Raw genomic sequence first — 15,852 nt, forward strand, 5'->3', positions numbered from 1 at the left:
TTTACCATTTTCCCAGATTTTACCAGAGCCCCACAATTAATTCGAACACGATCCGAGCGAGACAAAAATCGAAGCAGCTTTTATAAATGAATGTGCACACCGTTTCGTCACAACCTTGTAAGGCAATTGCTACTAAAATTGTAAATGGTACTTCGCGCGACTATTTCTGCGAAGATGAAGTGGTCGGACGTGCAGGAAACATGTCGGAGCCTTGCGATAGTCCCCATACGTCCGTAAAAAGAACACGTTTCGTGATCGCCCGGGAATAAGGCCAAGGAAAATGCGAGACGCTATAGCAAACCGAGCAGAAAATGGGGGAACCAGACGATTTAGGGGGGGGGGGCGAGGGCGGGGATCATGGCACTGGAATCGTATCTAATCTCCAATTACCATTCCCGGTGCGTACCCCTGTTTATTATTTTCTGGTGCCCTCGAGACTCGAGCCTCGCGACGAAAGTGACATCATATTCTCTTCACGAACCAGTTCTCATTGACTTTAATACCGGTTTCCTTCGGCGGAGACTTCGCGGCGAACATGAAACACCCGCCAGCTGAGGTCGTAACCTTACCACGGGTTCACAGACACGTGGGCAAACAGCCTAATTCACCTGAACCCTCCCCGAAAATTACAGGAACGAAATAGCTCGCTTAAAAATCAATTTTATCCACCTGACCGGTTTCAAGCGTTTTTCAACACGTTCACTGCCATATTGACGGAATTATTTGTCCAGGTGTTAAAATGATTTCTGACGTTAATATATCCATTGTACCGTGTTTGATTAGGATCTGTAAAATGCAAGAAAGTTGGAGGATTACTCAGTACCATACATTTAAATTTTATTTCATTAAATAACTTACTTCGATTTTATCTCGGAAAGTAGTGAATTGCAATCGAAATAATTTTTGTGGGCACGTCCGCCGAAATCAAGGCTTCTGTTCCATTGGAATTCACGTTTGGAAAATGGTAAAAATTGTGTTGTCCGATTGAAAAAAAAAGATTGCAGTTTCGTTTTCGGTTCCGTGAAAGTCGACTAGGTGTTACCGATGTGCTCGGACTGTGGAGTCATGGAAACGGTTGAACAAATCATTTTCCTTTCTACAAATGGTGGTTTCTACAGGCCGATATTATCAGCCACGGGGATCGCATCGTGCCTCGTGGAAGCGTTTTCTGCTCTTCCGTGGTGAATCGGGACCGGACCGTGCATATTTGAAAAACAAACGAAAGCGATTACGCAAGAACGACTCCTTTTCGTTCGCCGGTGCGCGCCGTTCACCGTTCGACGAACTTTGATAACAACCTCGCCGGAGTTCATTCACTTTTGTGTACACGTCGGTCAAGGTGTCCTTGTTCAACCCGGCTACTTGTTCGCAATACTAATATTTCACTATGTCGCTGTTTTTAATGGACGGACTCAGCATTTTTATCCTCATTTCAGTAAAAAATTTATGGAGGAATTATTTCCCCAGCTACACAACTTCATTCCTTTCCCAGAAAAATTCTCATTCCATTTCTGAGCTGCAAATAAATTAAAAAATCATTTCTCTGCTGAAAACACCCTATTTTAAAATTAAAAATTCATACTCCATTCCCGATCAAAAATTACCTCTGCAGTGAGTGTATAATTCTGTTCTTCAGAATTGCATTCTCTTTGCAAAAAAATTCGTGCAGAATTTTGTTCTTGCCTCAGAAAAAATCTGACGGCATTGCCAATTATAAATACATTTGATCGGTAAAATGTGTATGGCGGTGGCAGCAGGTCAGGCGAATCTCGTGAGCCTAAACGCGAGGCATCGCCGGCGCGGTCAGGCAAATGGAAATTAATACTCGAAGGCGAGTCGGCATCAGAAACGTAATCGAGGCAGGTTATATCGAGTCACAGCTGTTCACCTCCGTCGCCATAATCCATTCCCTGACTTTCCTCGTTGTACAGTTACTCCAGGGTGAAAGGTGAACCCGTCTGCCTCTCTCCCCCGCCCCCGCATTGATCCACCATAGATCTAAAGGAGGAGGATCCGCGGCTGTTCTCTCGTCAAAGGTGATTACACCATCGAGCCTTTTGCCTCGTTCTGCTCTGCCTTCCAGGATGAATCTTTGATCCTGAAAACCATTTTCCATCAGTTTGCTTACAATATCTGTACCACGAGGTCATCAAAAAATGGCCACAGGACTTAATATTAATTTTCTTTTACCAAATCTTTTGGTAGATGTATTTTGAGGGGGACAGAAAATATTTTTGCATCAACTGCAAAAGCTACTTTCTGTAATAATTTCAACAAGCTGAGAATCATATTTTTTGATCTTATTTTAGTATTACTAGTGGCTCCGCTTGTGCGAATAGAAATTTTCCTGAAGCCTATTATAATGTAATAATTTTTCTTGGCGTCAGTTCCTCGCAACCGAAGCGAACAAAAATTATTTACTGGAAAGATCTACGATCCAGCAATGAACGGAGGTGCCAGGAATAGCATAATTCTCCTCCAGAGCCTCTCCTACAATTCCAGGCCGCTCTATCCGCAACGGCGAACGGTATTATTCGCGTAAGAACAATTCGATCATGATTCAGAGTGGAGAGCGTGGGCGTACGGTGGATAATCTGATCGAGAAGGGACCGGAGGGCCATGGATCTCGAAGTGAAAGTCCTGAATCGGCGTTTAGTCGCACCGCGACCACGGTCCCGAGCGGTTTCGATCGCTCTAACTCTAACTCGATCCTTCGATCCCGAACAAACGCTGAAATCATTCTCCGCATCACCACCGGAATATTGCCCTAACATACGAACTGAATTCTGGTGCAGTGAACAGTGATCCTACCGGATTAAGACACGGTGATCTATACACAACAGTTCTCGACAAAAGGATTTCGTGTGGGAATCTCAAAGAGGATCTGGAACAGTGATCTGACTCGTTGCTAAATTTCGGTCTGTGAGAAAGGATCTATTGGACGCGTCGATCGCACCCTTGGGGATCGAGGGAATCAAGCTGGCTCTCAATTACTAGTTACACAAGACTCCTTTAGCGGCTTAATTGAGGCTAATTGCCCGATTATCTCTGCAATCTCGGCAATCTTATTAATTGTTACTTGAATTTTCGGCCGACGAGATCTGCAAGATGGAGGATAATGAGTGTAGGAGATAGACGGATAGGGTCGCGGACATAGTGGAGGCAATAAAGCATTGTTTTCACAGAACTTTCAGTGGAGGCGGAGTCTTCTGGTCATTGCAGTTTTGGTCGGTGCATCTGCCCAGAGAAGACGCATAAGGTACCTTGCGCTTTAAAATATTTTTTTCTTTTTTTCAATTAAGCTCTTTGGACCCTTATCTAGGTAGATATCTGTGTCCCAACTTTCTAAAAATTTGAACGCGATCGAGGAGAGGAATTAAATAAATTACACCGCGAGTCTCATCAGTGTAGCTGGGCAGCTCGATCGAGCAGAGCGAAATAACTTAATCACGGCGCCGAACGGGTTAATTAAATGATCATCGACGCCGATGACTGGGCAGGAGAGCGTGGAAAACGATAGATCAGAGAGGAGGGACTCGCCCGGTGTGTTAGTGGATCGGTATTATTATTATTCCCCGTGTGTGAAAGGTATAACCTCGGTGGTCGTGGTTGCAATAACGGAAATATTAATGCACGCAGCTCGCTCGAACTTTCGACCAGACGCCATAACGAGCCACGGAATCGATCGTGCGCCTGTTCCCCGTGTCCTGTTCACTTCGATTCACCATGCGTGAAGGCTCCTCTGTCGGCTTACGGTACATTGCGGCGTTATTTACGCTGATAACCGGGCCCGAAAAAAACCTTTCACACTCCATTTATCAAGCTGCAATTCCAAAACATACAATCGTTAACGCTGAACAGATAAATATATCAATCTGATCGTTTACTTATAAATTTGTACCTGTTAACGTTAATTGTAATCTGGACAAGCGTTCATATCGCATTTCTCAACCTGCAACACGCAAAAAGAAAATTAGTAACACTGGAGACATCAATAATAATTAGTAGTTTAGTTGAAAAATCGTTCCGCATGTTGATAGTAATTGTAATTACTAGACGGCGGATTTTATGCATTTATGGGAAAAATTAGTAAGTGTAATTCAAAACAGTAACAATACTGGAAAAATTTAACGATACTGTTTTCAACCTATTAAACATATCAAGAAAGGAAATAAATTTCTATTTTATCCCAATTTGTTGTAATTCAAATAAAACATTTTTATTTTGCATAAAGATCTGCTAGTAATTGCACAGGACATGCATCTCACGGGGGACATTACAAATTCTTTATTATAAAAAATCAGGCCTAATCTTGAGCTGTATGCTCTTTGAAAAATGGTTTGGAGAAAGTGATAAAATGTCTGAATATCAATCAATTGGTGTTGCACTCATCAATGAAAATGTTGCTCGCATTCACCATTGAATGTACAGAGTGTCTAAAAAATTTTGCACCTCTTTGAAAATGAAAAAGTTTCTTCAAATGACTTCAGGAATTACCCCTTTCAAGGACACCCTGTATATTGATTACATTCTCATCAATTAATGGACCGTAATGGAGCTTAAAAAATGTTTTCGGAGTCGAACGCAAATTGCTCAATTAAATCTTTTGAATCGACACGATGACTTAATATTATCCAGGGTCAGCAGTGTATCATTTTACCGGAGATTCGCAGAAGTTCCACGTCAGTATATAAGGTGAATTTAACAAGAATAATAATTGATGATAGCGCCGTGTAACTTTGATAAATACGCGGCGCAGCCTAATGAGTGTAGCTCAACGAAAAGCCTAGCCACCGAGGCCCAGTGACCGTGATTAATCAGTGCAATCACGTGCCGAAGATAATCACCAATTTGGGTGTGATTGCTTGCTAATGACTCGGGCAGCAGACGTTCCTCTATACGTACGTGCACTTACATGCATACTCTCCCCTCTATAATCATAGTAATCTTTCGACGTTTCCACCTTTCTTCATTTACACGTTGCTTCATCATGCGCTGTATATTTTCGAGGCCGTCCGCTACTCGGCACGTTTTTGTTTATTTCTCATTCGTAATATTGTTCACCCATCTTCTCTCTCTCTCTCTCTCTCTCTCTCTCTCTCTCTCTCTCTCTCTCTCTCCTATCTAGTTCCCTCTAGAGCTAATTAATGATCGTTTTGTGTGGTCCTGGGTCTGCTTCAGTCTATCTAATTGATAGTTTTATTGCGCGCGTCCGTTAATTAAAAATCCCGGGGCGAGCACCTAACCGCGGGATCATGAATAAGGATCGTGTAATCCTCCAAGGATGTTGCCTCAACGAGTCCTTGTTTCGTTTCGTTATCGCCGGGATCATTGAAACTGCATGACTTAGGGCAATTATTAAAATGAGCGGCGTCCTTCCTGGGGAACGTTCCTGCAAAAGTGTCGTCAATAGATTACGTATTAATTACAATATATTTAATTAACGATTGCACAGCATCAATATGTCATTAAAGGACTGTGGGTCTTTATGCAAAATAAAGATTCTCCGAGGCAATTGCAGGAAACGAAAATTAAATGGAAATCTGTTTCCTCTTTCAGCAATTGTAGGAAAATAATGTAACAATATCTCTTCTAATATTTTCACAATTTAATATTTGACCGGGAAGCACCATTAATTGTAACTTTAAATGTTATGCTGCAACACTGAAGTTAAACGGCTGGTAGCTTATTTATAAATGTATAAAATGTTCGGACCAATCGTCAGAAGATAAAATATGGGAATCGAGTGTCAAAAATGTGGTGAGAGGCCGTCAGAATTTTTGCTATAATTATTACAGCGGTTAGGCTCATCTGCCAGGGCAGCAGAGCGTATCCGACCACCCAATAATTTATGATCACGGTTATTAATCGCGTCACAGCAGCGTCATTGAACCGGAATTCGATCTTAATCTGGACCACATAATCGCAGGACGAACTGCTCTATAGCTTGCAACTAATTCTACGGAAAATTACACCGTATTTTGGAAAGAGAAATTTCCCGCGTACTCGACGTTTCATAATCGTTGCTCAGTGTATAATATTACAGCAGATTATAAAACGCTTTTTCCTCGGTTTCTGTGAAACTCGTAAAAGGAAACTTTGTTATATTATACCTTCCTGGAAGTTATTAGCTAACACTGAACTCGTACCAAAGAATAAAAGTCATTCACTTTGCAATCAATAAATCACTGAGTATGCAATCACATGCTCTCATTATCGCCTATGAATCAGACCTGAGTTCAGCCATTTTTACAGCACGTAACAGTGCTCATGAATACTTGGACGAATAACGAAACGTATGAATAATTAAACGTGTCTTCCACAGGTTTATTTTCATTGCAAAATGTACGAATTTTTGTTTCACTAGTCTCCCGAGATTATCTTAATCTCTTTCGCGTTTAGTTTTCTTTTCGTTATCTCAAGGTCAAACTTGATAGCTGACTGACTGAGCCACGCGTTTACTCTAATCTGAATACGTGTGATCCTGCTTGAAATAATGTTTATGCATACGTTCTTGTGGTAAGGAAATATTGGAATCATAAGAAATAAATCAATCGATGTTACAGAGGACGTTCCAAGGTGAATTAAAAATTAAACGAGCCGTTTTAATGGATCGAGGGATGAATTTATACATAGTAAATAATGCCAATGTGTTTTACAAGTAACTTCGTATGTTCAATTTTGATGAGTGATTTTGATCAATCACATTAAAAAGTATATTTTCCAGAGTACAATCTCTCCCACAAATTCCACAAAAAACACAGTGAATTCTCGATATATGTCAACAACACGGGTCTGGGCAGCGTCGTGTATCGTGCAGGAGACATACCCGAGTTAGTGGGGATAGTTCCGCGACATTTATCACCCAGGCCTCGGCGACATATATAGAGAAATCGGTGTACTTTGCAATATTTTCGGCGGGATTCCAAATATTTTCTACTGCATCTCCAAACAGACCAGAAGTAAATTCATCCCGACACCAGTGCTCATTATGCTCGCCAGTTCACCGACCATTCGGTCCGAACTGAAAGAGAGAGAGAGAGAGAGAGAGAGAGAGAGAGAGAGAGCCTGGTAATATCGGTCCGTGAATAAGTAATTGGCCGGTCTCGTTTAAACAGGGTTTTCTGTGTCAGTATGAGAACTGGTTCCCCAGCCTCTGTGAAAAGAGTTTGCGCGCCGGTGCGCCGCTCCGGTCCGCTCCGCTCCGCGCCGCGCGCGATATCAAACGTCAATAGAAGCGTAATATAGCGTTTGTATCGGGACCGGGACGCGATACAGCGAAAGAGGGAAAGAGAGAAGGGAGAGAGAAGAGAGAGAGAGAAGAGGAGGAAACGAGAGAGGAGCGGTTTTACCTGGGCGAAACTGGCTGCCTGGCAACCAACTCGCCACCAGCCGAGAGAGCTATGCACCCAACGTTATACACTGTTCGCTCGTTTGTTGCAAAAGCTATGGAAATCACTTTATCGATTCGGTACGCCGGCCTCGGTACCTCCCCGCCCCTCTCTCTCTCTCTCTCTCTCTCTCTCTGTCTCGCTATCTCTCTCTATGTGTACTTTCGATCGGATACCAAAGTCCTCGATGCCTCAATAGGCCCATGAAAGTGTACTCGAGCTAGGCTGTGTCGCGTTTGCTATTGTCCGAGCAACCCGGTAATGGAGAGCCGATGGACTCGCGTGATGGACCAGTCGGTGCTCCACTTTGCGCTGACTTGACAGAAGACCGTGCATCCCTGTCCCCTAATGGTGGCCCTTTTATAATATCCACCGTATATTTCATTCTCTGGCAGCTTTGTTTCCCTGTCCTCTCTGATCTCATTTCGCATATACGTTTCCTCCTTGGCTCGCTCGTATCTACCGGTGTAATCTCTCGAATGGACCTCCGAGGTCCTGACTGTATGCACAATATCCCTTTAGAGAGCGTAGCTGTGCGCATAAATTTATATTTATTTCAAACAAACCACAGGAGAATTTCGTCTCAACCGTGGTGGGTCTGTATTTTCATTTCGGTTGCACCGAGTTGATTAACCCCTGTGCCGGTGTCGTTCGTGACCCGTCGCGGTGCAGATAAGCTCTTTTAACACTAGGTTCACGGAGCACTGAAAGAAACTATTTTGCATTACTTTATAAAAATAACAAGAACGTGCTACCCACATTTTTAGCAATACTTTAAAAATAATATATACTCAAAGAAATACATTTGCTAGATAATTTCTCATGTACGCATCCTTAGAATCATAATAATTTTAAATTAAGAATGCTAGAACCTGTCATTTTGACGGATCCCGTAAACCTAGTGTTAACAATTTTAACGAGTCGCAAATAGTAAGATAGGCTATTGCAGATTTGCTTATAAAATAAGAAAGACATTTTCACGTGACTTCTCACTCTTACAGACAATTTTGCATAGAAATTCGCATTCTAATGTAATAAATGTCTTCGGATGACGATCTTTTTAACAATGAAACGGAAAGTGGGTCAGTCCGGTAGACGCACAGTTGATATCCCGGTGAAGAAAATGTCGGGCACCAACGATCAATAGGTCCGGCCCAGGATCCAATAGGGATCAGAGGCAAAAGGCACGGGGAACAGGGGATTATGGTTCTGCCCGAAGAACAACTAGACTGAGGCGGCCGGATCGTTATTGGAGCATTAATAAAAACGGCAGGGAGCGGGTTATTGTACGCCGATAAAAGCACAGCGGCAGTTACGCGATCCGGCGTGGGCCTCGGAGCATGATCCGTCGATCGATAACGCGAAATCTCGCCCACGTTTCCCTCGGCGCACTTTCCATCTGCGTCCCGTGAGAAACCGCTTTATTTATACTCTTGGCAGTGTTCTTTTTCCATCGAACCAGGCCCACGATGGCACACCGCGTGCGCGCGAGCGTGCACCGGTGCATTTTAATATGCAAGCGTAGGCGCGCTGCACCCCGGAGACTAACTGCCTTCGCCATTCTGCGCATCCTGTCCGTCTTCCTAGCCGCTGAAAAAAAAACACAGAATTTATTAGTCGAGCGTCTGACCTCTTCTCTGAATTTTATCAGAATTTTTCAATCATTTTTCGCAACCCTGAATAATGTTTTATTGCGGTCACCGTGCTCGCTTTGTACTTGAGGAGGTCTTTTGATTTGGAGCTTGATTTTGGAAATTTTTCTAACGAAATCGGATGATCGTTTTGTGTTCGGATTTCGCACACTTGTTTTCCGCTATTTGGACCATGCAATCGAATTTTTTCGAGTCAAGATACTTGAAATTGTAGGAGTCATGGTTCTCTGAAAAGGAGAATAATTATGATATTGGAATGCTGAGTGCAACAGAGCAGATTCATTTGATGGCGCGTTAATCGAGAGAGGCACCTGCTGGAACGATAAATCGTTGACATCGAAATATAGCACCGAAGAAAGTGTGAAAATATACTTCATTGTGCGATTAATAGAATGTCCAACGCTCCGTTAAAATAATTGATAATGCTAATAAACTTTCCACTTCCGCATACCTGAATTCAGGAAGTTTTATTTTACGGGAAGCTCGACGAGACTGTTAGTTATGCTTGTTATTCTTAAAACCATATATGTGTCGAGTTTATTAGTAGGGAGATTTATCCATTTAGGCAGTGCCACGTGGTAAATGGATTATCTCGAACCATCGGTAGAACGCGTGCGAGTAAATTGCCGACAAGCCTAGAAAAATGAAAAAAGAAAAATAAATAAAAGTGCATATCGTTGAAACGGGTAACCTGTTGCACCTAATAATTAGATGGTGTGTGCGTGTGCGGTTTCCCAGGCGCCGTTAAATTGCACGACTGTGCGGAGCGCGGCTACCTTGGCGATGCTTTAACGCGAAACACGTTCCCGTTACTGTAAACAGGGCCGACACGCGCAATAGTCATCGCACGGACCTCTATATGGGGCACAGGAACTCTGATTAGGGGCCTGGACTGGTCTTCGGTCCCATCAAACAAGTGTTAGGATCCTGGAACAAATAACAAATATATTAGGACCTTGGACCGCTTTTAGGACCCACAAAAATATTTGAGAATTAAACCACTTCCCAAGACCCACTAAAAATATTATGACCTTCAATTCATTTTAGGGACCACCAAAAAGTAGGATCGTTAGACTAATTTTAGGAGCCCTCACAAAATATTAGGACCTTCTGCTTCTTTTGGGGCTCATCAAATAATATTGAGACTTTGAACTACTCTTGGGTCCCACAAGAAATATTTGGGCATTAAACCAATTCCCAAGACCCACTAAAAATATTATAACCTTCAATTCATTTTAGGGACCACCAAAAAATAGGACCTTTAAACTGATTTTAGGAGCCCCCACAAAATATTGGGACCTTCTACTTCTCTTGGGACTCACCGAATAATATTGAGACTCTGAACTACTCTTAGAGTCCAACGCATAAACGTTAAGATTTTGAAAAACCACTTCTAGGGCCCAGAATTAAATATAAACGGGCCTTCAACTACCAAGTAATTTTGGAATTTTTGGGCCCCACGAATTTGGGGGCCCAGTGTGAGTCAGGTCCCAGAAAATATTCGAGTCTGGTGGCAGAGAGTAGCAAATGTAGAGGATAGACGACAGGAAGAAGATTGTCTGTAATGTTGACGGGGCCCAAAAGAGGAGTGGGAAAATTGCATAGGGCCCGCAATGGGCAAGTTGCGTTCCTGCCCGTAAATACAAATCGCGACGTAATGCATTCACCGTGCAGGTTTCCTTTTCCAGCCGGGCCTTTTAATCGGTCGGGAAGAAATCGAGTGGCCCGACCGGATCCCACGAAGCCGTAAGAAAACAAAAAGATAAAAAAGTAAAACATTCACCATCGACGATGAAACCGTTAGACTGTAATGTCGTAACCAGTCGACGACACTCGGGACCGGTGCGCGGCGGAGACGTTCGTTTTTCTTTTTACATGTTCAGATCTTGTCTCTGGAAACGGGAGGCTCTGGTAGCGTTACGATAGACAGTGTTCAATTTTATATTTACTAGAAGGACAAAAGTGTCCGTCAGTTTATGAAACATTTTCTGAAATATTATTAACCTTTCTGTCATACTTATCTAATCTATATAGAAAATGCCATTTTTTTTATCAGAGATTTTATAGCGAGGAAGGTGATTAGCGACGTTATCAGTTGCTTTAACTACTACTCACCGATGGAGCGAGACTGTATCGTTCACATATACATTGTGACAGAGATTGGTGTCTATTCAGAATTTCGCTAGCTGTCTGTAAGTGAAATACCGATTTCAGGTGTGTCTCGACACAAGAATTTATTCACGGCATTAAATAATCTTTTGCATCAGTCACGTTCACAATGTTTTCATCAAATATTTTCTGTCAGGGTTCAAACGTTCCACTGTTTCTCTGCAAAAATTACCTTTATAATACAGGGTAAGGGACTCAATTACTGTGCCTATATTATTCTTACTTTTAAAGCATATAAAGTGTATTAAATAAGAGAAAACTTTTTCGTTAAAATCAGTTCGCATATATGTTATACAATATCTCTTTTCTTTCAATAGGCACAGTAATTGCTACCCCCACAGTAATCGAGGTAAACTTGAATAATTCTTTTTCAACAGAATCCTAAATTTTTCGTTGCAGGTCAGGGACTGCGCGATCGAGCGTCAACCAGGAAAATGGCGAGGCAGCAGACAGCCGACCGGAACATCCCTCACCTGAGGGACATCTTCGGGTTCGGCAGCAAATGGGAGAACACCCGTTTACAAGCTGAAGAGAAAGCCGCCGGCCACGACAGCGCGGTGTCCGTCGGTTCCACGTCTGGTGAAGAGGAGAGCCCGAAGAACAGCAAGAAGAAGAAGTCCCGTCGCCGCGACAACAGCAAGACCTTGACGGAGAGCGACGTGAAACACCTGGAGAGACACCTGTCCATGAAGAAGACGATCCGCAAGAAGATCATGCGCGATCTCCAGCAGGCGTTCGTCGAGGACCCGAACGAGTTCCGCGTGGACGACATACCGCCGGAACAGCTCAAGGCCGAGATCAATATTCAGAGCCTGAGCTTCGGTACACCCTCGCAGAAGCAGGGACGCACGCGTGGCAACGCGGAGAACACTTTCCTGGACATGCTACGTGCCGGAGGTGGGAAAATCATAGTAAATCACGCTCCCATAGCTGGCAAGATGCCATTAGTAGCTGCAGTCGTGTCTGATCCGAGTTTCTGGGTGGTTTGAGCACGTTAGACATGGCCTCTGGGGTCTAGGGTATATTTGGCATCTGCGAAAACAATATGAGGATTAAATTAATAATGTATATGTAGTAATGAGGAAAGAGAAAAGTTGTTAGGGTAGTTAATTTTGTGTGTGGGGACCAGTACAGAGCCTAGAAATTAATAAGATGATGAATGCTGAAGATTTAATATGAATTAACGTTTGCAGGATTAGAGAAGAACGTGGCAGACGGCGACAGGGACTCAGGACACGGTGGTTCGCCAACGAGGGAGACGCCCAGCGCACAAGACACCGATGAAGAGTCCAGCTACCCCTACGACACACCAGTGGCAACGCCGTCGAAGAAGAGCGGCAACTTCTGGAGACGTCTTACGATGAAGAACCGCAACAAGCGGTAAATCGTCCTACGAAGAGACGACTAACCAACACTTTCTATTCCCGTTTCCGTAACTGTACCAACTTCGTTATTCGAGCAGAGCTTGCAACTGTGATATACATAAAAGAAGAGGAAACCGAGTTGTACCGTGTGAACAGCGCACTTCCCGTATTCTTTCGTTGGTCCCGAGGAGCTTCCGGTTTAGTCTATCCACGACAACAAGGACCAAACATCGATTGAACGTCGCGCAACAAAAGATAATCAAAAATCAGAAGCATATCATATTTTTAGAATTCTCTCGGACGGCGTGTTTTTTAACGAGCGATATACACATTTCTACGAATTTTTCGACATCCTTTTTGTAAATACAACGACACCCGGAAGCTTCCCTTGGACTTTTCGTGTGTGTACTTAATCAATAATTAAGGGTCCGTCCTAGTCTGGAATTATTAACAATTACGACTCTTCCTCGGAGAGGGTTCTATTTTGATTTTTTGTATTACCTGGAAAATCCAGGGCTAGAACAATTGAATACCAATATTTAAAAAATATTGGTTTTGTAGTGTCAAGGAAAATCTGGACTAGAATGTTCCCTTAAGAGAAACAGCGAATACCTAGTATACAATATATTTAGTCTGTAAGTATAATTAGTTCGAGTCTTCTCTTTTTTTTTTGTTTTTTTTTCTCGTAATTCTAAGGACGAGGAAATTCGAGGGGAGTAATTTTACGAAACGTTGAATGTGCACACAGCCTTTTCGTCATACCTGTACATTGTTAGTGTTAGCTAGTCAGCAGATTTTACAAACGATCGAAGAACAAAGCAAATTTGATACTGCCCAGACCCGTGAATTATTCGATTTTGATCATTTGTATACCGAGTTTCGAATTATTTATTCGACCAAGAGAATCTTGTTCTTGAGAACAACTTTTTATACTCCCGAGTTGTAACAAAGAAAGAGAAAAATACGTTTGTCTGAGAACACCATCGGTAATCTACAATTTATCGTGCATTGTAAAGGTTGATATTTATTATTGTACATGTTGTCATAAATTCCATTGTTCCTACTGTTCACTCCAGAACGCTTCAACAGGATCACCGTAACTGTAACTGTTAACGATAATCATTCACCTGGTGTATCAACTGCAATGCTAACTGTAAATGTATCATACGTAAACCACATCAATGTAAAGATAGTTGAATAAAAGTTCATCCTGAAACTGCTCTTGTCCTTTCTACAGAAAAGACACCGTGACAGTTTAACTTTTTATTATTTGTATAAAATAAGTCTCTGGATAACAAATGTATATAAGCATAGACATAAAAAGTAGTAAAAAAATAGTATTAATTGAGCATATTCCAACAAGAGTTAACAATTTATTCGTTCTTGAAGTTCGGTGGTCTTTTCTCAATGAACGCAGTCATACCCTCCTTCCGGTCAGCCTGAAAACATTTACAATGTTAATTGACAAATACACAAACTGTTTTATAGCACATATCGTAAATAGGTTCTTACCGTAGCAAAAGTACCATGGAACATTCTTTTTTCAAAGTGAATACCTTCTTTCAAGGTAGTTTCGTAGGCTGGAAAAAATATTAGAAAGTTAGAAAATGATTAAAAAATCGTATCAACGGCGAAATAAATTAATTACCAGTATTGACAGACTCCTTAGCCATGCCAACGATTAATTGAGAATGAGAGGCAATTTTTTCTCCCAATTTGACTGCCTCTGCGATCAACTTGTCCGCTGGAACAACTTTGCTGACAAGTCCTGAAATTAAATAATCATTTAATGCATATACAATTTTTTTACTGATACGTATTAATTGTGGCAGCAAGCAGACCGCTCTTCTCAGCCTCCTCAGCAGTTATGGGGGTCCCCGTAAGCACCATTTCCATGGCTTTGCTCTTGCCGACCACTCTGGTCAACCTCTGAGTGCCGCCAGCTCCTGGGATTGTGCCAAGAGCAATTTCTGGTTGCCCAAACTTGGCTTTGTCACCAGCATAGATGATGTCACACATCATTGCTAATTCACAGCCACCACCTAACTATAATATATTGCCATCTTATTTCTTTTGCTTTAAGCTGTCTCATGCAAACGTATCATAAAATCCTCAAAAATACTTTAACAAAATTTCATACTCAAACACATTGAAATGATAGAATAAAACGATGACGATAACTATTCTGAACAAGATTCTAGAAGATTCATCAATTTTTCAGCATTTAAATGAAACAGTTCCCAAATGTCTGAATTGATTAATGTCATAATGTAAACATACAGCGTAGCCATTCACAGCAGCGATTACAGGCTTCGAAACCCTGCTAACTGCATCCCAGGTGGACAGAAAATTTCCCTTCATCGTTTGTGAGTAAGTTCTGTTCTGCATCTCCTTGATATCAGCGCCTAAAAGATTCAAATTAATGTTATTACAATTGAAAGAAGAATTTTGCGTTTCATAAAACTTACCAGCAGCAAAAGCCTTCTCACTGCCAGTAATAACAATGGCACCGACGCTGTCATCTCCATCAAACTTAGACACAGCTTGGTTTACCTCATTCATCAAATCATCGCAGAGAGCATTCAGTGCTTTTGGTCTATTTAAGGTAATCAAACCAACATTCTTCTTCTCACCTGTTGTTTCTACCTTGATCAGTTCATAATTCTTAATATGACCTACAGAAAAATATTTTCCTTTAAAGACAGGGTTGTACTTCTTTTTATCTACACTACAAGCTATTGTTTTTGTACTTTGCACAGCGATTACATAATGTATTCAAAAATTGATAACTACTATAAGAAATGCGGTAACGAACCTTGGTATTTAGATAACTGTCAAGCAGTTAGATAAAGTTATGAATATTTAATATTACAGTAAAGTTACATGTATTCTAGACAAATATAAATTTCTTTTTTTTAAATTGGATATAGCAAAATGCAAGTAGCGAACATATTAATTAAGCCGTAAATAGAATTCCAGAGGCATAAATGCGGATATCACAGATTCAGATCAACCATAATTCTATTGTAATAAATACAATGCTCCCCGTACAGTAAACACGTGACAATCAGTACTCACAACAATAGTATCTAACATTGGTAGCAAATTGTTGCTGATTTCTGCCAGCCTGCAGAGTTTTGGCGAACAGAAATTGACCGACACGAGCTACCATGATTCCCTTATGGTTGGACAGTGGTAATAGCGGCACGCAAAATTACTAATAACGTTCACCGTGTTCAGTGAGGACAGGATTGATAAGGAATCTCTCCACCAGTC

The 15,852-nt window shown here is 41.8% G+C and overlaps 2 protein-coding genes across 3 annotated transcripts in view; one reads left to right on the plus strand and one right to left on the minus strand.

Moving 5' to 3' along the window:
* LOC143359215 (uncharacterized) overlaps positions 1–13,758 on the plus strand; it is a 28,803-nt gene extending 15,045 nt beyond the window's left edge. The window contains exons 1-3 of one of the 2 annotated variants that reach the window (XM_076796994.1): positions 11,238–11,257; positions 11,612–12,109; positions 12,406–13,758. In XM_076796994.1, coding sequence (XP_076653109.1) covers positions 11,647–12,109; positions 12,406–12,596 — 654 coding nt within the window. In that variant the 5' untranslated portion in view covers positions 11,238–11,257; positions 11,612–11,646 and the 3' untranslated portion in view covers positions 12,597–13,758. Of the gene's footprint in view, positions 1–11,237; positions 11,258–11,611; positions 12,110–12,405 lie in introns of those variants that run through there. The other variant, XM_076796993.1, reaches the window with a different exon arrangement.
* Positions 13,759–13,824: 66 nt separating this feature from the next.
* Echs1 (Enoyl-CoA hydratase, short chain 1) lies at positions 13,825–15,786 on the minus strand. The gene is made up of 7 exons (XM_076796984.1): positions 15,655–15,786; positions 15,045–15,251; positions 14,857–14,981; positions 14,418–14,622; positions 14,225–14,344; positions 14,089–14,156; positions 13,825–14,015 (listed from the first exon to the last, which is right to left on the minus strand). Exons 1-7 carry the CDS (start codon positions 15,746–15,748, stop codon positions 13,950–13,952), a joined length of 885 nt encoding a protein of 294 aa, XP_076653099.1. The 5' UTR covers positions 15,749–15,786; the 3' UTR covers positions 13,825–13,949.
* Positions 15,787–15,852: the final 66 nt, after the last annotated feature.

Source organism: Halictus rubicundus, chromosome 11 (genome assembly GCF_050948215.1).
Source record: "Halictus rubicundus isolate RS-2024b chromosome 11, iyHalRubi1_principal, whole genome shotgun sequence".
Classification (NCBI taxonomy): domain Eukaryota; kingdom Metazoa; phylum Arthropoda; class Insecta; order Hymenoptera; family Halictidae; genus Halictus; species Halictus rubicundus.

What these genes read in the sequence shown, in the direction of transcription:
- Echs1 (XM_076796984.1), bottom strand. Translation starts at nt 15,748, where the DNA reads ATGGTAGCTCGTGTCGGTCAATTTCTGTTCGCCAAAACTCTGCAGGCT. An exon ending in CTGCTGTGAATGGCTACGCT is followed by an intron (nt 14,623 to 14,856) that starts GTATGTTTACAT and finishes AATATATTATAG; the next exon opens with TTAGGTGGTGGCTGTGAATT. An exon ending in TCCATGGTACTTTTGCTACG is followed by an intron (nt 14,016 to 14,088) that starts GTAAGAACCTAT and finishes AAATGTTTTCAG; the next exon opens with GCTGACCGGAAGGAGGGTAT.